At 33.7% G+C, this 20,639-nt stretch overlaps 1 protein-coding gene across 2 annotated transcripts in view; it reads right to left on the bottom strand.

Moving 5' to 3' along the window:
• Positions 1-747: 747 nt before the first annotated feature.
• Positions 748-20,639, bottom strand: part of COPS2 (COP9 signalosome subunit 2) — a 29,073-nt gene continuing 9,181 nt past the window's right edge. The window contains exons 2-13 of one of the 2 annotated variants that reach the window (XM_033109248.1): positions 19,470-19,583; positions 18,774-18,851; positions 12,900-13,025; positions 10,931-11,041; positions 10,728-10,805; positions 8,680-8,854; positions 7,788-7,966; positions 7,633-7,685; positions 4,679-4,776; positions 2,702-2,784; positions 2,128-2,186; positions 748-1,497 (exon numbers count right to left, since the gene is read on the bottom strand). In XM_033109248.1, coding sequence (XP_032965139.1) covers positions 1,353-1,497; positions 2,128-2,186; positions 2,702-2,784; positions 4,679-4,776; positions 7,633-7,685; positions 7,788-7,966; positions 8,680-8,854; positions 10,728-10,805; positions 10,931-11,041; positions 12,900-13,025; positions 18,774-18,851; positions 19,470-19,583 — 1,299 coding nt within the window. In that variant the 3' untranslated portion in view covers positions 748-1,352. The remainder of the gene's footprint in view (positions 1,498-2,127; positions 2,187-2,701; positions 2,785-4,678; positions 4,777-7,632; positions 7,686-7,787; positions 7,967-8,679; positions 8,855-10,727; positions 10,806-10,930; positions 11,042-12,899; positions 13,026-18,773; positions 18,852-19,469; positions 19,584-20,639) is intronic. The other variant, XM_033109249.1, reaches the window with a different exon arrangement.

The following is a 20,639-nucleotide window of genomic DNA, read 5'->3' as shown; positions in this document are numbered from 1 at the left end:
ACATCCAAAACTCAATACATTCAAATGAGCTGTGTCTCCTTTAAAGTGGTCACCTTGGAAGGCCACAGTTCATTCTTAACTATGCTACCATTGCTCAAAATACCTTTAAAACTCTTTTGGCATCGCCTTCAAAGTCAGTTGCACACTTTTTACAATTACCTGAAAGGTTGATTTAATTTTTGGAAACCGTCAAAAGTCATTTGGTGACAAACTATGGTAACTATAAAACAATTAAGGTTGGTAATACATTTTTAAAAAAATAAACAATGTATAATCATAAAGTTAATAGTGTGTGTGACTTAAATTATCTCTGAATGCAATTCTAAAAGAGCAAAACCCAAGATCTTTTGAGCAATGATAAATTGCTGGAATTAGGAAATAATTTTCCAGCATGATCACTATGCGAGGTAACATTCATTTAGCTGTCTATGTTCTGGCATATTTGTTTAAAGTGAACATTCTGAGAGTTTAGAATTTATTCTTTTAAAAAGGAATATCATTCTTAAAAAAAAGAATTTTATTCCTTTAAAGCATCACTGTCAAAGTAAGTACTATGGAAGTGTTTTGTTAGAAACTAGTTCTACTTACTTTATGAATAAAGACTTACTTAAAAAACTTGAAAGCAAATAACTTATTTGCTCCCAGGCTTTTTAAAATTGTTAACTGAAGATAAAATTTGAAATTTCTAAGGTACTAAAACTCAAAACAAAAACCCCAAGTATAATAAAAACACATCAAGAACCAAACTACAATTTCTGAGCTGCACTGTTTATTTTGCTGCTTGAAACCTAAGTGACAGTATGCCACTATAATTATAGGGTTTCATCTAAACCTTTACTACACTGCAGGTACAGAAATATATGGACACATTTTGGAGAACTGACATTTTGCAAAATGCAGCAAACATTTTAATTTATACATGAGAAAAGGAAGTGTTCAAAAGGGTATGCATTTCAAGTTATTGCAGGTTATTTGTGAGAGAATTTCTGCAGGTAAAACATGTTTAAATTTAACCAACAGTAGCGTGTCAGTGTATTTAAAATCATGACAAAAATCTTCTCTCTGGTCATGTTGCCCATGATAAATTACTATGATGTTGTATGTTTAGGGCAAGATGTCAATACAGCATAAATCCCATGGCATTTTGGTTTTCTTCTGGAGATTAAAGCTGTTTTTCTTGGGATAAATGCAGTAGCAAAACACAAACCAGTTGATCAAAAAAAGCACTTCTGCCATAACTCCAATAATTTTCAGGACACATCAACCGACAGTAGTTTTGCCATTCCCAGTTCTTTTAAGAATTACATCTCTGCACTGTTGCCTTAAGTATGTCTGTAAAAGCTTGTTCTCTGTTAAGCCAGTTTACTGACTACAGCCTGGTTGAGAGAATTTAGTTGGTTGGTCCATTTATCTAGTGCAGTATATCGGGCACCACCCCTCTTCTGATGATCCAATTCAAGGAGTTGGTTGACTTGATCAATTCGGCCATGAATAGTGCTGGAAATAAATAAAAGAAGGCATGTCTAAACTATTTTCATTAAGCATATCTTCCAGACTAGTATTCCATAAAATATTCACAATATCAATAAATGCAAAAGATAACACTGCTGCCTACGTTAAATGGTTGAGTTCAGGATTAATTATAATACCCACTACTTTATTCAAACTCTAGACAGAAACCGGGTTTATTTCAGCTACCTTTTATCAGTTTCACTGAAAGAACCACAGGACATAGACATATCCAATTAATTAAGAGCAAGTGTAATTTGTGAAGCTTTAAATATGCTGCTTTTAAGAAAGATATTAATAAGTTCAAAATTACTATATACTATATCTTATACATAAAAAATATTACTCATTAAATAATTCTCTAGCTGTATATGGGTCATATACTGAATGAGAAATCCTTCTGAAAAATCATTTAAAACTTTTCCAGAGATCATGTGCTTAATATCCTCATTCATTTATCAAAAAACCATCACATATACATATATAAATCTCTTTTAATAGAAAAGCATTGCCAGAGGGTGCTTTTTATGAAAAACCGAGAATTCACCTTCTACTTTTGCCATTATTCAAACTTTAAAGTCCTAAACATTTTCTGATAAAAAACAGCCAAGTACTTACTTATCCAATATGCACTGCACCAGCAAGCTCTCCACATCAGCTACATCTATGTTTAACTCCTAAGACAAAAGACTCATTATAATTCTAGTTAACTTATGATTTTACATAAACAATTATTCTGATTTTATATTCATTTTCACCAGTTACAGAAAATTAGGGAAGAGGAAATTTAAAAGAAGTTTCATTATCACTTCACAATATGTCTGAGGACACAGGTCTGACAAAATTTAACTTTGTAACTTTTGAAGTACATTCCTGCCACAGTTTTATAGTGGCTGGGGTTAACCTTTCATCAATTATATATTTTAGCCCTTATTTTCTCTTCTATAATTTTCTCTGAGGCTGAAGGAATCTTTAAAAAGGAATTTAATGATCCTTATTTCTTTTCTGTTAACTCAATTTGTACCAATGAAACACAGAAAAATTCACATTAAAAGCCATGAAGTTATACTGTATTTAAGAAATGTAATATTACAAAATGTTACCAAGTTAGAATTACTCTTTTAAATGAAAGATAGGTATATTGCATCTATAACTATAAATTATAAACATTAAAATCCACGAATATAAGTACCTTAGAAATAAAAGGAATATGTATTCTTGTGTAAGGCTTAATTAATTTTATGAGCACTTGTGTTCTGATGTTTCGCAAAAGCTCTGAAAGACAAGAATTAAGATAATATATTTGCATTTAAGCTTGTATATCTGTATGAATCATTATGTACTTCTAAATCATATTAATTAACTGTATAATTGTCTCAAAATACACCCTTCTGTCTGGTAAAAACATAAAATTTTTGGATCTAAAAATATTTGGGTCTAACAGATGAACAGTATGATTAGAGGCTGCTTCTCCCATAATTTTTTGTTCCCACCTCCCTGATTTTGCTCATCTTGTGACAAGCTAAAACATCCCCTTGCCTTCTCAAATAATATTCCACTGCTCATCATTTCCTCTATAATCAACAGCTTTCAAGAAGCTCAGATTTACACTAGTCAAGATCCTTATTTTATGCTCTTAAAACCCAAAATATTATATTTTACACAATAATTTTATAATTTTCCCATTTCTTCACGTACAAGTTGTTTTCTTTCTTTTTTTTTTTTTTTTAAAAAAACTGGATTGGAGTTCATGCATAAGGTTTCTACATTTTTCTATCTCCACAAAGTGCAGTATCATTCTACGTTTATATAAGAACTTTAAAAATGTCTGTCGAAGGGTGGCTGGATGGTGGTTGGTTAGATCGCGAGCTCTGAACAACAAGGTTTCCAGTTCGATTCCCACATGGGATGGTGGGCTGTGCCCTGTGCAGTTAAAGACTGAAAATGGTGACTGGACTTGGAGCTGAGCTTCGCCTCCACAACTAGATTGAAGGATAATGAGTTGGAGCTGATGGGCCCTGGAGAAACACACTGTTCCCCTATGTTCCCCATTAAAATTAAAAAAAAAAAAAAAAAAAAAAAAAGTCTGTTGAAAAAGGAAGGTGGGGAACAAAAGAACATTACTTCAAAAGTATTCTTCAGATTTTCCTGATGAATATGGAATTTAAGTATTTGAATGAGTTGTTCTAAATGGTCATTTAAAAACCCTCAAATAGCTCCAGAACAGGTGGAAACACTGGAGGTATAAAAGAGACCCCAGAACAAAGGAATGATTTTTGTCTTTGTGAATCCAATAGAACTTATTAAAAATCTCATATACTTATTGTTACAATGTTAGCCTACCTTTCAAAGTAAATGCATCTCAGCATTATCTGTAACAGGCTATTTTCAAAGTTTTTGTTACATGTCAAAAATAAATCCTAAAAATTAACTTTGAAGCCACACCAGTAATAAACATTCAACAATATCTAAATTAGAATAAAAAGGTAAAAGGGACAGCCACCTTAAATCAAATGGCCATCATGTAAGAATTTGATTATGTTAATAACATGAAACTGATTATGTTAAATAACATGAAACTGGCTAATGATTTTTTTCCCCCTTCTTCGGCCTCCCTTCCTCCCCACTCTGGTTCAAGCTGTTGTTTCTTAAGTCTAGTTGAGTAGGACACAGCTCCCTGGCCCATGCTGGTATTATTAGCCTTGCGTTCCCCCCAGCTTGAGGAAGTCAGTCGCTGGTCATCGGTTGGCCACTCACAGCAGCTCACGGCTGCCCGCTGCTCTCACTGGCTGCCGGCCACTCATGCTGGCTGCCGGCTGCTCCGGCAGTCCACACCAACCATGAGAAGCCCAGCTCCAGGGAGCGCTGTTGTTCACAATCTTAACTGTAGAGGGCGCAGCTCACTGGCCCATGTGGGAATTGAACCAGCGACCTCGAGGTTAGGAGCACAGTGCTCCAACCACCTGGGCCACCTGGCCAGCCCTGGCTAATGATCTCTAAAAAACATCTTTACAATTTTAGGGAGTATCGTATTCCTTGACAACATTTAGAAACATTTCTATAGTTTTTAATAAACAGAAGAAAAACAGCTTGATTCTACTCAGCTCCATTAAGAAGCACTGTTTGACAATGACAAAGAAATAGAATTCAGTTAGCAGAAAGAATATACCTTCAATGTGTTCCCTTATGAAAGGATCATCCATGATGTTGCTGTGGTTTGTTTTCAGAATCTTTTCAAATTCAGTGATGTCATTATTCTGATAGGCACTAACAGAAAAGAAAAGTATATATTTTGTCAAAAATGAAGAAGTCGTCATGTATTAAAGTCAGATAATCCAAAGAGCCTGTTTCTCAATTTTAAATGCAAAATTCTAAATTATACTATAATTTCTGTCATGGAAATGAGCGTTACACACACATCCGTCTCCAAATAAAATGAGTTTCTTTTTTAATGCTTTCAGTTTCATAAAGGAAGTATATTTTATGTTTTGGGGTTATATGTTTATACATAGCTAATTTAAATCTTAGCATTGTTAATTGACATCAGTTTAATGTTTGATGCTTTCAAATTAAACTGTGTATTTAATCCTTGTGTATTTAACTCAATTTCATGCATACCACTGTTTGGAGGAGTTTGGCCTTGTCTTTCAAATACGACAGTATATCCTCTCTGAAGGTTATTCAGAAATACAGCTTCCTAATTTTTTTCTTCTAGAAAGCTACCAGCAACTGCCAAAACTTTTCAAAGGGAACATTTGTTTCCCAATTTTCTCTAACTTGAAAATTCCACTGAGCGATGTAGCAGAAAATTGTATCAGTGGTGGGTCATTAGTGCCAAATGTGCCACGCACACAAAGCACAGAGCAATGAACTCTGCTGCAGAAGGCCAAAGGCTGATTTATTTTCATGATTCTCTGAGGTGTCTAGTATCTACTCCTGAAATAATTCTATAAGGCACTATGGGGATTGCTAAGGGTGCTGAGAAGGAAGAAGCCAACCTTCTGGAAATGGCACCACTGTCTGCTTTATATGTAAGACATATCATCAGCCATTCTGCACGCCCTCTGCTGTGCTTCCATCTGTTGGGTCGCAATGTAACTTCATGTTAGGGGCAGGTGATTCAAGTGCTTCAACAGGAATTACTTTCCTCTAGTCTGCTGGCAACTGACTAGGAAGATAAAATTAGGAAGCATTACTTTCTTACCTACCCAAATATATTATTGTAATATGCTATAGGAGGATATATTCAAATAGTGAAAACACTTGTACACACGTACGAGTATATTAAAACCACGAGACATTCTTCTACTACTTAAGTGGCTTAAAACAATAAAAAAAAAAATCTTACACAAAATGTGGGACACCAAAGTCCACTTGTTTGGGTCAAAATTTACCACTTTAAGTTTCCTAGTTCCAATACAGAGGATTTACTGGAGTAAAGTTTAAAATATAGTAAATATATATTAATATATATAGCTATGACATTTTAAAGGTCCGATGTATCAGTCCTTTAATCCACTTTAATGTATTTAACCAATTTAATTTAGATAAAATATTAATGTCTAGGGCAAAACTTTTCCTCAATATTGAGGTTTTAAAAGTTTAAACTGTTGAGTTAGCAGTTTAACTAAATAAACAATTTTTAAAAAGTATTATGAAGTTAATTAATTTCTTAAAAAATCATCTCTTAATGTGGCCAAATGTAGATGGAATAAATTGTTTGATATAAAGATGGAGAAATTTCTCTGCAACTAAAACCAACTTAATTCAACAAATATATATATTAAACAGAATAAAGACATAAACAACAAAGAAATTGAGTTTTTAATGTTGCAATTTAGGGTTTTTATGCCCTAACCATTCCTACAAGTTCCCTTAAAATAAAATCATTATTTTTTACAGCTAAAATTAAGCTTTCCTTAAAAAAGAAAACCTAGTAACTTGAAAAATCATAGCCAAGTAAAAACAAAGGAAATGAGGATATTTTACATAGGAACTTAAACAATATTATGGAATAGCCATTTTCTCTAAGTATATAAAATTTATATGTAGATGACCCATAATTTATAGCCTAACAGTACTTTTTTTTTTTTAAATGAAAAATACTAGGAAGAAAATGTCTGGTCATCTAAATTATCTACATATATCTGCAAAAACCTCTGCCCTATGTCCCTGACTGCATTCTTCCTGCCTTGGTACACTCAGCTGTACTCTAAAACAAAGGACTTGAAGAAGGCTAGTAAGTTTCTCATACTTTTCTACAAAGAAAGCCTATTAAAGCTTGGGCTCCATTTATTCCTGGTACAAAGGAAAATTATTCTTGCTCACTGATTTCTTTTGCAAAAACAGACCTACTTGTCTAGGCTTTTCGTTTGGTATTTTATCTATTATAATTTTGTTTAATGTTAATTATGTTAATAATTTTCTTTTTTTAAATTAAAGTTTATTGGGGTGACAATTGTTAATCAAGTTACATCGATTTCAGGTGTACAACTCTGTAATACATCACCTATATCTCACATTGTGTGTTCACCACCCAGCGTCAGTGCTTTCTATCACCATATATTTGATCTGGTAGGCTCTTCAGTTGCTAAACATCATCAGTCATATCCTTCTCCATAGAAAACACCAACAGGTCCTTGGGTTTCTTACCAGTATGACCCCTCTGGCTCCTTACCTTCGAAAATTATCTCATGTAAACTTTTTTATGAGTGATTTTTTTATCTCTTTAACTGAGAAAATATGTAAGTAAAGAAACTGTCTTACTGAAAGTTCTCGACTTATGTGGATCAGTTCATAATTTCATTTTGGATTATGGCAGGTAGAAAGAGTAAAGATTGTGAAATTGTTTTAAAACATCTATAATCAGTTTTTTACTGAAAAACAGCACAAAAACAGGTAAGAAAAAGAAAGCAGCAAATACTTTTTAAAATCTCATGACTAACAGAGAGAGCATAATAAATGATTTCAGAAGATACAACTTTCACAAACTTTGGTATATTTCAAACCAAAATACAAGAGTAATTGTTGAAAATTAACTGAATTCTGGTAAGTTCTCTTTTTTCTCTCCCCTTTATTCACTGCTTTAAGGAAGTTTATCTTAACTGAAATATAAAATCTTACCTTACTAAATTCGTCATTGCTAGAATTTCTGGATCATTTTTGTATGGTTTGGCCTAAACACAGTAAAAAAAAAAAAGAATTAACTATGTATATGTACAAAGTTTATTTCCACAAAAGACAGCTGATAGAAATGAACAACTAGAGCATACACATACCTCCTGTGAGTCAAATGGATTTATTCCCGATTTCATTAGCATATTTGCTAAGACCAAATATTTTAAGCACGTGGTTCGTCTTGGACTCCCTGATTCATCATAATTTTTGAAGGCTTCAAAAAAATCGGTGTGTGCCTTTTCAAATTCACCTTCTCTCAAGTGCATTTTACCACCACATTCTGCAAAGAAGAAAACAGGAGAGAAAAGGACATTTTCAGTTCTGCAGTAACAAGATTGACCACTTTATAAAAATCAAGCAGAAACTATTTCAATGGCTTCCAGTCTTTTAATTCTATAACACGAATAGTACTAGCCCCAGGGTACACATTTTAATTCTGAAAAGCAGGCTCTTCATTAAGCATCAGCCAAACAACCATTTGCAAGCCTTTCTTCTCAACTGAAGTAGAAAGTAATTTTACAAACATCATTATAATTCTAGAATAGCACTTCTGACGGTGAATTTTCTACTAATATCTTCACTGATATATATTTTACAAGACAAAAATTTATCCTAACTTTTTTTAAAGCCTACCGTGTTTCCCCGAAAAGAAGACCTAGCCGGACAATCAGCTCTAATGCATTTTTTGGTCAAAAATTAATATAAGACCCAGTCTTATTTTACTATAAGACCAGGTATAATATAATGTAATATATAATATAATATACTATAATACTGGGTCTTATATTAATTTTTGCTTCAAAGGAGGCGTTACAGCTGATTGTCTGGCTAGGTCTTATTTTTGGGGAAACACAGTATATTATGTCATTGATTCACTACTTTGTCAATTATTTTCACTAAAACAGAAACAACCTTCAGTCATTCAGTTATGTACATGACACCCTGATATCTTCCCATGACACTGCCCACCCACCCTCTCCAAACCAAACTTGCCTCTGATGACTCCCATGATCAGTGGATGAGGGATGGCAGACTTGATGTGAAGTGACTGTTCATAGAGCGCTTTAAGTTTTTTGTTATTTTTCTGTGCTGTGTACATTTGAATTTCCAGAGCGTATATTTCTAATAACTGTGTACCTTTTTTCAGATCATCTTCTCCATCATCAGTCTAGAAAAGCAAATAATGAACTTTAGTCAAGACAGAATCCAGAGTCAACTTAGTAATTTTGATTTGAGTTATTCCAAGAACCTTACATTTATAATACTAATTCTGTATGATAATGCACTACAGATTTTAACTGAGACCCAGAGTCCTAAGAACACTATCTTTAATGGCCAAAAAGGAACGCTTGTACTTTTGAGTCATTCATTAAGAAAAAATGGCCAGAGGTATATTTTTAGTGTATAAAATTTTATAATGTTTGTTTTTATCTAGGAGATTATTTATCATCTTCCCAAATCTTCACAATCACTTTAGATCCACTGATTCAATCAAAAAACACTTCCTGAATGCCTTTCAGGAAGGCAATGGGTCTACCTTGGCGAAATCAGTTAAATAAGCCAATATTCCTGGCCTCAAAAAATTCACAATCTAGTAGAAGACTAATCTGTCAATAGATGAATTATATAAGTGATGAGGATTCTAGTTTTAGCATGAACCAAGTGCTAAGAAGAATGGAAGAGAAAGAAACTAACTCTCCTAGGGGATGTCAAAGGAATAACAAAGGTGGCGACTTTTGAGTCTGACTTTGAAAGACGACCAACAGCCCACAAAATGCTGGCCATGAAAAACTGCATATGGTCCACAGTCAGATAATCATACACATCAAACACTGATGTAAACAAAGCCAAAATTTATTATTTATTTGGTCTTCCAACTTAAAACTTGTTTAGTTATTCACTAGTGAATCACAGCAGAGTAAAAAATATGACATGCAAGATAATTTGTACATTCATATTATTGTGTGTCTCTGCTAGAATATAACATTATTTACAATCTAGATAGCATTTTCCTTATGTATGAAGATAAACCAAGTAAAACTCTCCAGAGGGCTTTTTCATATTGCTTATGTCCACACCAAAAGACCCTCCTCCATCCAGAAATGGCTTCTCTACCATTTCCATTTCACATGGAACTGAACTCAGTTGTTTATGCATCAGACTAAGCTTTCCTAAGAATGTACAGATAAGAAATGATTCATAAATGACTAATCCGCTTTGTAAAGCAAAACTATTATGAAATGCAAACATTTTTATTTTTATAAACTAAAGAAACTCATAACAATTAAAGAAAAATATCTGCAGCTAATTTAGAACACTTTCCTGATCGACATCTTCCCCATTCACAGAAATAACATAATTAAAATAATAGTACATGGCTTTAGAAGAGCTTGAAAATTTTAAAACAGCATTTCCACATTCAATTTAAACTGATATCAAAGAACTTATTCATCAAGACAAAAAAAGAAATGTAAAATTATAGTTATATTAAAGTTACAGAGGTATACTGTCCAGACCATGGGGCCATTCAAATTTAAGTTAATTAATTAAATATAAAACTCAGTACCTCCATCATACTAGCCACAGTTCAGACACTTGCTAACATGTAGCTGCTGCTACTACATGGGACAGAACAGACATGGAATGCTTATAGCACCGCATAAACTTCTGCTGGACAGTGCTGTTATAGGGGATCCAGACATTATAAACTAGAATATAAGATATCTTTATTATATATGTCTACGATACCCTTTCTGATTTTCACAGCGTGCATAATTAAATATGAAAGACTTATCCTTAGTATTAATGACAGGCCTGTTTGTTCATTTGATACCTGTACCTCATTCCACAAAGACTGAAATTAGGATTAAAACAGGAAGAAATGTAATAGAAAAAAATGAGCTTTTTGTTAAGTTATTTTCCAAATTTTAGTTTTAGGATGATGCTTGAACAAAAACACCCCTAAGCAACATTTTGAATACAATTTTTTCTTATGCTTTTTAATGTGAAGAAATGTTAATAAAAAATTAAGGGAATGCTACCTGGCAAGACTGATGTAACTGGCGTAAAATTTTTTGAAGCTTTCCATATTCCTCTCGTTCTAAATACAATTTCCCAAGCTGTAAAAAGAGAAACTTATTAAAATCAAAAGATTTCAAAGAGAAGGTGTGCATCTTTAAGGAGAGTTTACTAAGGACACCGCCCACTCTTCAAATGAAAAAAAAAAAGGAATTGTAATTGTTACCTTTGTGTTTGTCTTAAACCACAGTCTATCATTCTTAGCATCTTTCAAAGCTTCCAGTGTTGTTTCATAGAATTCCTGCAGTAAATCCATCTGACATAAAAAATCAGAATTCTATAATTGTAAACAGCAAATTTGTACCTGTTAATAAAGTTAATTTGAGCAAACTAAAAGTGCATCTTTGAACTTTAATACACATAAGGTATACTATACTGTCATCAGTATCTTAACAAATACCTGTAATACCCACAAAATTAACAAAAATCTTAACAAAATAGGACCAAATTTACAAAAGATAAGCGCCAAGTTGTTTTCATGTGAATTTTTAAAAATACATAAAACCCAGAAAATATCTAATGCTCTAATAGTAACTGTCCTTTCAAATCTAATAACTCACTTAGTATTAATGGAAGTAAATGACATGTACCTAGAACAGAACTAGTTATACTGTTATTAATAGTGTATATCATATTCACTCAACACTTATTTGGTACATACTATGTGGCAAACACTAAGCAAGCTGCTAAGAAACAATAAGCTTCTTCCCTCAAAATTCTTCCATAAATGCGACTAAGCAATGAACTGAACCACACAGCTTTTAAGTTACTAGTAAGCTATTGGAGTTGGGTGGAGGGAAAAGTCTAGCACAGTTATAGCTCTGTCTAACGACCAACAATTCACCAATCTGTGTGTAACATTTTTTTTCACGGAAATCACTAATTGTTTTGCATTATGATAAGCTCCCCTGCCCACCCTCTTTCCCCCACTTCTGGTTCTGCCCTAGTTTGAATACCTGATTTTCTAGATCCTTAACAGGATCAAAAGGTAACAGGGCCATGAAAACAGGAAAGTTTGACACTTTCAGAAAAGGCTGCCTATTTAATTCATGCCTGCTGATGGCATACTGAGTAAGTCAAGTGCCGCCCACCCAATAGCTATTATTTTCAAAAGACAAAAAGCTTACATATAATAGCATGAAACAACACACAATCTTGAAGTTTGAAAATTAATCCCCCCCGCCACATGTGGCATACCATTTATAAATAGTGTACCAAAAATGTTTTGATGATACTTGTCTGTAAAACTCAGAAAACACTTTCCCATCTAAGAGAAGCCCTCTGATAAATAACTCCTCTAGAATTAGTGCAGTGTTCTAACAAAACATGTAAGTTTATCTTCCTCAAATTCCATGACATACATTTTAGATATAGAGTAAAAATTAAGTAAAGGGCCTCAACAAATAAAAATGACATCTAGTAAAAAAGATGGAATGAAAGAGGCTGATTCTGAGATGAATGTTTTTTATTACGAATAAAAAAGTATCACATGTTCTACTAAGAAGTACTAAATGATATACAGTATACTTCCTGTGCTTAAATATCAGTGTAAAAAAGCTGAAACTTAGGACTATGTTGCTTAAAAGAAGATGAACAGTCTAATTAAAACCGATCTTAGCAATCAAATCATCACTCCCAATGCCCACTGTAGTTTCTTCATCATTAGTCCTTCTTTTCATCATCCATCATCCACCCATTCTTTGTAGAAACATTTACTGAACACCTAATGATGAATGCCTAAGTACTATAAGTACAGGTTCTCCCCTCAAGCATATTTAATCAAATCTACACAAATCACCTAGGAAACACTGTTAAGTATTTAAGTAGCTCAGGACGGCTAGCTGAAGTGGTGATGGAGTTTATTATTAGAAACTGTGATAAGAACTAAATGGGACTCTAATACATGCCTGCAAAATTGCGTGCATATTATGTTAGTATCTGAAGATATTATCTGAAGAGTTTAAACTCGAGTTATCACCTTTCAATATTACATAACTACTATTATAATCAAGAAAACAGCACAGTAACAATTAGCATAAATGTTTAAATAGAACTTTTAGGCCTCAAAAAAAAAATCCTTTAACATAAATAATAAACACATTAATAAGTACCAAGAAGCAAAAAGAGAATCGAACCTGTTTAGAAGTGGAGATATAATCAAGAATAGAATTAATAGATTTTTCAGAATAATTTCTTGTGACTGCACTGCGAATATAGGTCAATAGTTGTTTATATCTGTTCATCATTTCTGGAAAGTTTGTCTGTGATGGAAGAAAAATGTATTATTAGATACATATTTATGTACTAAAATATGAATGTATGATTAAGATTATAGTACATATTACTGCATATTGAAAAATAAAGTTTTTATGATAAACTATATGACAGAAACACTATAATAAACATTTTAGCTTAAATCTGAAATTACTAGGTAACTCAGACACAGGAAACAAATTTATGAAGTTCATCTATGAAAAAGTACAACTTACAGATTTTCCAAATTTCAGATTTGTTCCTCATTGCACACATTTATTTAAATCATAAAAAACTACTACTAAAATATTCATAGATCAAAAAATACAAATTAATCCAATTTTTCAAATACCTTGGGGACCAGCTACGCAGGTATCAGCTATAGCCTCTCCTGCAGATTACCCCTTCATCAGGAAGCTCTCTAATAATAGTTACATGTTTCTATTCTCTCTATTATTGGCTGGCTCTGTGTTAAAATGTGAAATGAAAGAATCTCTTCAAGCCCAGGTACACTTACACCTGTATCAAGAGAAGTCCTCCCATCTAAGGCTCTACTCAAAAGTAGATGGAAATAATGTTGCGCTTACAAGATTATTTGTAATGCTGGGGTTATTCCAGGAAACACGAAAGATCTCAGGAAATAAAGGAATACTAGTGAAATATCTGGGGCTTAAGAATATCATCCCTCAAAGTATATCATGTAAATCAACTTATGAGTGTAAACTTATAACCTGCACTTAGATCCCCATAAGCTCCAACTGCTGTTAACTCCTCTTTTTACTGGGTTCTCTACTTCTTATCAGGGAGACAGAGCACAAGCAGACATGTTTTCCTTCTTCACTAATAGAATACATGTGTTTATTAGGGTGAAGAATAAACTAAATAAACTAATGATACTGTAATTGTCCTGTTTCTGACTATGTCCTGCTGTAGGGTACAGCATGAGGGGCAGAAAAAACATTGAGACTCTCTGAAACCTTAGCAAGAATTGAGTTAGAAAAAAACAGTAATAGGGGTAGGTGGGAAAAAATGGTTAGAACAATGGAAAAAGCAATATATATCAAACTACTTTTGTTTCCAAGTATGCCAGTACCATGTAGTGGTAAATAACAGGTAATATACTATCAGTGAACTGCTAAAATCCAAGATACAGAACATATCTTGTGGCAAAAGGAAAATCAGAAATATGATTGTCCCAACTTTCAGATTTTTATCTTGATACTGAAATAGGATTTTAACAAAAAGGTTGTTTGAATTTATTTCCTCATTCTATAAAAATCTTCAAAGCTCACTTTTCAAAAATTATGTCACTGTAATTAAAGACTGAGAAAAGGTAAATTGGTTTTATCTGCAGTTGTGAACACACAGAGCAATTGGTAACTAACCCTTCCAATAGTTAACTGCCCAAAACCACTGCACGGCAGCATGGGTTCTAGTCTGAACCAACTAGAAAATGAGGGGGTCAGGAACAGAAGCTGGAACTACTATTGTGAATCACAACTTATGCACAGATGCCAATAGAGAAATAAAATGTACAGAGGGAAGGTAGGCAAAATAACATAAAACACAAATAATCCCTTACTTGTTTCGTATCTTGGCTCAAGGTAAAATGGTAAAATCAAATCTTGTGGGTAGCATGTGTTTCAATGGGCTCAAAAACTAAACCAGTACTAGTTGTTAAGAAGGCAGATTTCAAAAACAAAAAAAAAAAGAAAAAGAAAAAAACACAGACTTCTATAGGTTCTTAGTATTATTTCAAATCACAGAATCTTAAGAGTTTGAACACTGGGCCCCTAATGTCACTATAATTGTTTAATTAAAATCTCTGTCCCTTGAGACTTCTTCCACAGCCCTCTAAGCTGTTCATTTAAATACAGTAAATATTTGTATATAATATTTTCACATAAAATGGAAAGATAGCACAGGGGCTTAGTGCAAGAGATACTTTGAGGATATCAGAATAGTTGAACTAGAAAGGATAAATGCAACACAGATATTTTTCCTTCTTTATATGTAAATGCAATTTACAATATACTTAATAACATTTAACACGTTTTGAATAATCCTGATATTTTTGGGGGAAGAAATGAGCTAAAACATTTTGTGGATATTTTTTGCAGGTGTTATGGAGAGCCCCTGCTATTGAAGGTAGGTGAAGATGCCAGAGTGAGAGTATATCAAGAACAGGATGCAAGATTAGTGGATGTTAACTAGATAAAGGCTCTTGTCAGTTCAGGGAATTCGATTTCAGATAGATGGGATAAAGAAGCTAATGGGGAGAGAGAGGAGGTATATGGTAAACACAGAGAGGGGAAAAAGAAAGTAGTTAACAGATTATTAGCTATCCTTTCATTTGCCGTAGAGGTAAGTGCTTATATCTGTAAATCTAAGCTCCATGTTATCTTTTTCTCAGAAGTTCCTCTACCCTTAGTGATCGTAAGACTCAGGTCTATACCTAGTCCTTTCATCTACAGCTACTTCTTTTTCCCTTCACTTTTACCCAGCACTCTAAAGACTGGCAAATCTAGGAGTACAATGTCATGACAATTCCAGCTCATATATTTGAGTACCTACTGAATGTCAACCACTATTATAGGTGCTAGAAACACAACAGTGAATAAAACTAAACTCATACAGCTTACAACCTATGGAGGCGGGGTGAGACAGGGGTGGCAGAAAGGCAAAAAACAAGTAAACAGATGAAGTGGTGGTATATGTGAAGAAGAAAAACAGCAGGAAGGACACTATTTTATATACTGGTGGTGGTCAGGGAAAGGCCATCCCGGTTTATGGTGACATTTGAATACGGACCTGATGAAAATGAAGAAGAGCCGTATGGTTAATCTGAGAGGAGCATTTGGGGAAGAGGAAACATCAAGTACAAGCATTTTATGTAGGAGTGTGCTTGGGATGACATGAGGAACAACAGTAAGGAGGCCAGTAAGGGAGAGAATAGAAAACAAGATCAGAAAGGTAGCAGAGGGTAAGCTGACGTAGGGCACCGTTTTATTGAGGGGAATGGGAACCATTTGAAGATTTGGAGCAAAGGAATGACATAATATGACTTATATTTTAAAAGAATCACTCAGCTGCTTATAGAGAAAAGACTGTAGTCGGGCAAGGATGGAAGTTAGGAGACCATTTAGGAAGCTACTGAAATAATCCTGATGAGGGAAGATATTGGCTTGAACCAGAGTAGCAGAGGTAGAAATGCTAAGTAGCAGTCAGATATGAAATATATTTTGAAGAGATACAAAGCCACCTGGATTTACTGTATTTCCCTAAAAATAAGACCTAACTGGAAAATAAGCCCTAGCATAATTTTTCAGGATGCTTGTAATATAAGCCCTACCCCAAAAATAAGCCCCAATTAAGACTGTCAGCCAGACGCATTTAGTACATCTGTTGCAACACACGACTGACATATTGGATTATAAAATAATATTAATATATAATTAAATATAAATAAATATTATTGACATTAATACTTAAAACGATAATATCAATTATAATTAAGCATTTGTAAATACCCAAGCAGGCGCCTTTGGACAAGAGGTAAACGCCTATGTAAACAGATGAACTCGACTTATTGCCGAATGACCAATCGGAGTATAGACACAATGCACAAATAACATGTGCACTTGATAACGAACAGACTTGGTTGTGTCTAATATGAATCTTCATAATTCAGTACGTCGTGTGTTGTAACAGATGTACTCAAAGCACTCGTGTGAAATAAACATTTTCTGAATTTTGGTGCCTGCTATTTTTCGTCACTATTGTGTGGACCATCATACTTAACTGTCACCATTTATGTTGCCACTCCTGTCTCGTGAGTCTTTAGTTAACACTTGATTTAATGGTAGGTTTAAAGGGAATAATATTTTGACTCCCAGACAAGATGAGTGCAAAAAGAAAGAGCTGCTCCATCGAGTACAAGAAAGGAATCGTGGAGGACGCCCAGGGCAAGAATCTTGCGGCTTTCTGCAAAGAGAAGTTGGATCTCCCAATGGTCCGAAAATGGCGAGCAGAGTACAATAACCTCAGTCAACAGGTGGACGAGGAAAATGCTAAGAAGCGCAAGTGTGGATCAGGTTGACAACCATTATTTCCTGAGCTGGAAGACATCATCTGTGAACGGATTGCTGACAGGAGAGCGAAGGCTTTGGTTGTGCGTAGGGCTGATATTTTAAGCATTTGCCCTTGCAATGGTACCACAGTTAGAAATATCCCCAGAAGAATTCAAAGCATCACAACACTGGCTGGATGGCTTCCTTCAGCGATATGAACTGTCTCTAAGATCGACAGCACTGTTCAAGCTGGAAGATACTGAAGTTATTAAACGTGCACTTGTATTCAAGTCCTTTGTTGATGGCATCAACTTTTCTAAATACCAATTCTCCAACATGATTGCTATGGATGAAACTGCAGTGTTTATGGGCCAAGGATCTCAAATGACAATTGATCAGAGAGGTGCCCTGTCAATCTACATTCCCTCCACTGGTAATGCAAGTGCACGTGTTACCTGTATTTTGGCAATTCGTCCAGATGGAAAGAAAGCCCCACCTCTAATCATCACTAAGGGCAAGAAAGATAAGGTTGAACGTGTTTCAGGCATTTATGTTCTTGAAACCAAAAAAGCCTGGTGCACACAAGCAGTTATAAGGAAGTGGGTTGATTTAATGCTGCCACTTGTTTTGCAAGGTGGCCATAGAGGTCTTCTAGTCTGAGATTCAGCCAGCACTCACTGCGCTAAAGACATGAAGAGCTTCTTTGTAGAGAGAAGAATAGATCAAATAATGATTCAGGAATGACTACCTATCTCCAGACTCTTGATATTGCAATAAACAAGGCATTCAGGGACCATTTGTGCATGGAAATCAATGACTACATTGAAAATAGAATGGAGAGAAATCAGCATGGAACCTTTGTGAAACCTAGCCTGCAAGAGATCGTGACTTGGGTGAAGACTTCATGGGATAAAATCACTGACAGCCGTGTTGCCAATGCCCTACGAGCAGGCTACATGGACAAGAAGTGCTCATTTAAGGAGAGTTCTATTGCTGGACATGAGAGATTGGGGCCAATGGTTCTACAGGAAATGGAGTTGCAAGAAATTCAAGCCAGAATTCGGGGTTTGGAGAATTATGACGAAGTTCCAGAAGAAGATGACATGACTGTATTTGAATAAATGTAGAGTTTTGTCCATGAATAAATGTAGATTGTTATACATGAAAAAATAAGACATCCTCTGAAAATAAGCCTTAATGCGTCTTTTGGAGCAAAAAAATTAATATAAGACCCGGTCTTATTTTCAGGGAAATACAGTACCAACGGATTATTTGTGGGTTGAGAGACAAAGAGAGGAGTCAAGAATAATGTGAAGGTTTTGGCCCTAATCAGTGGAAGAGAAACTCTTTGGAATAAAAAAACAGAATTTTGAAACTCCAAAATAAACACTAGTAGTTTGTGGAAAAGTCATTATTAATAACACAGCCAAATACTGTATATGTTTCTAAAGGACAAGTTTTCTTAAAAACACTCTGTGTGAACAACAAAACAAAGCTTTATATGCCATGTGGAATTTTTTTACTCAATATTATACTGTAGTCACAAATAAAAAGTTAAGCTAAATATGTCGCATATCAACAGTTATTTTAGAGCAGTAGATATATACACATATAATGGTTGCCATGAGGTTTTTACCTAAAGAACTTTTTAATTATTAGTTTAATTCTCCTCAAAACAAATCTTACCAACTTGAAGTTAATCTTAATCATTTGTTTCAGTGCTTTAAATCCCCATTCTCCTTTTTCACCTTCAAGTTCCAAAACCTAAAAAAAGGGAAAGAAATTCTTAGTCTAACTTAATAATGTTATTTTCTAGTGACACTCAATATCTTTTTTGAATTTAAGTCATGTGTATGAAAAATATTTCCCCAAGAATTCCTTTTCTTAATACCATTTTTAAAAGGCTTTAGAAAAGAAACAAGTCTTAAAATGCTTACTTAAGGATAGGTGAGCTTATTTTGAAGTTCCTTCAAAAAATTAAATAAGAAATACTTTTGATTATTATAAAGTCCCAGAAGTACTTTTCTTCCTTTGAATAATCCACTGCTGAGAATAACCCAAAAGTGCATCAGAAGTCAAGAAAACAAACTATTTAATACTGAAACTGCACGTGTGTGATCTGCCTCCAAAATAACAAGACTACAGGGATAATACCAATTGACCATCAGGTTGGTTCTCCTGCTAGAATCATACTAGCTTTTCAGGACAATGGCCTTGCTCTATAAGTACCTTGACTGGGGAAAAAAACAACAACAGAATAGCCTTTTACAATTATTTGCTTGTGTACATAATGCAACTTATTTTACAAGATTATCACTAAGTATCCAACACACATTTCTGAGATAAAATCAGATACAGAATCAACCAGAAAAAAATATGAACCTTTTGGAAACTGCTTAATGCTGCTTTTGGGTCATCTTCCTTTAATGCTTTGGAATTATAGTACTGATTTTCCAAATCCACATTTGGTTCAGAGTTACTATCCTCGGAGTATTCCTGTGTGTTGGAAAGAAAGATATTAAAGTGAATATTAAAAAAAAAAAGAAACGCACACATTGCACTGTAAAAAGAAAATACTGTAAAGGTGGAAAAAATCATACATCTATACAAAACAAAACAACCTGGAATACATAGGTAAAATGCCATAGATATTTAACCATTATTTAAAAAACAAAGGGAAGAACCAAAATCAAGTGGATAATATAGAATCATTTCTTTCATATCAAAACTACAATTTCCATAGAACCAACACAATAGCAAAATAGAAAGAAACAATATTAATTATTGACTCCCAATTCTGTAAATGACAGTCTGTTGGTCACGGAACCTGAGAAAAATCTATCTATATAAATGCTAATTATTGCATAAACACTAATTATTCATCTTCAGTTCCATAATCTAATTTTCTCTACTCCCTAAGTCTAAATTTCATTATTCTAACATGTCCTAAATATCTAGTATGATAATCTATTCTATATGGCAGAGTAGTCTATTGTTAAATGTTAATAAGAATATTGTCTTATGGGCGTTCCATATTACTCAATAGCTGTTCAGTTATATTAATATACTCTAGCTTTATAACAAACCAAAATAAGTAAAACAAAATGAATTTACATAATTTTATGTGATTTTCATCACATAAATTCAGTTCCTAGTTCTGAAACAGTAAAGCAGAAAGGAAAATTGAAGTAAAATAACTATTTTGTGGAGCAGTTTAAAACAGTTCCAAGATATTCAATTTAATGAGAATTATAAAATACACATGGATTAGCATAATGAAAATTATTATTTTAGGAAGACATAAGATTTCCTTCAGCTACAAGTTATTACAGAGGGAAAGTGTATGTCCAATTAAGGATAGTAGCTAGACGTAAACACAAAAAGAACAGTATTTCAATTAGTTAATATATTTTTTAGAGATACTTATGGAATTTATAATTAATAGATTTTTAAAGAGATATTTATAGAAATTCTGTAATGTGTCATAAATGCACAAGAATGAAAAATGGTATACTGAGTATAGTGTTAGAAAGCTCAAAAACGCATAAACAC

The sequence above is a fragment of the Rhinolophus ferrumequinum genome, chromosome 6 (genome assembly GCF_004115265.2).
Source record: "Rhinolophus ferrumequinum isolate MPI-CBG mRhiFer1 chromosome 6, mRhiFer1_v1.p, whole genome shotgun sequence".
NCBI classification, from domain to species: domain Eukaryota; kingdom Metazoa; phylum Chordata; class Mammalia; order Chiroptera; family Rhinolophidae; genus Rhinolophus; species Rhinolophus ferrumequinum.
Note: the sequence above shows the minus strand (reverse complement) of the source record. Positions and strands in the feature narration are given on the sequence as shown.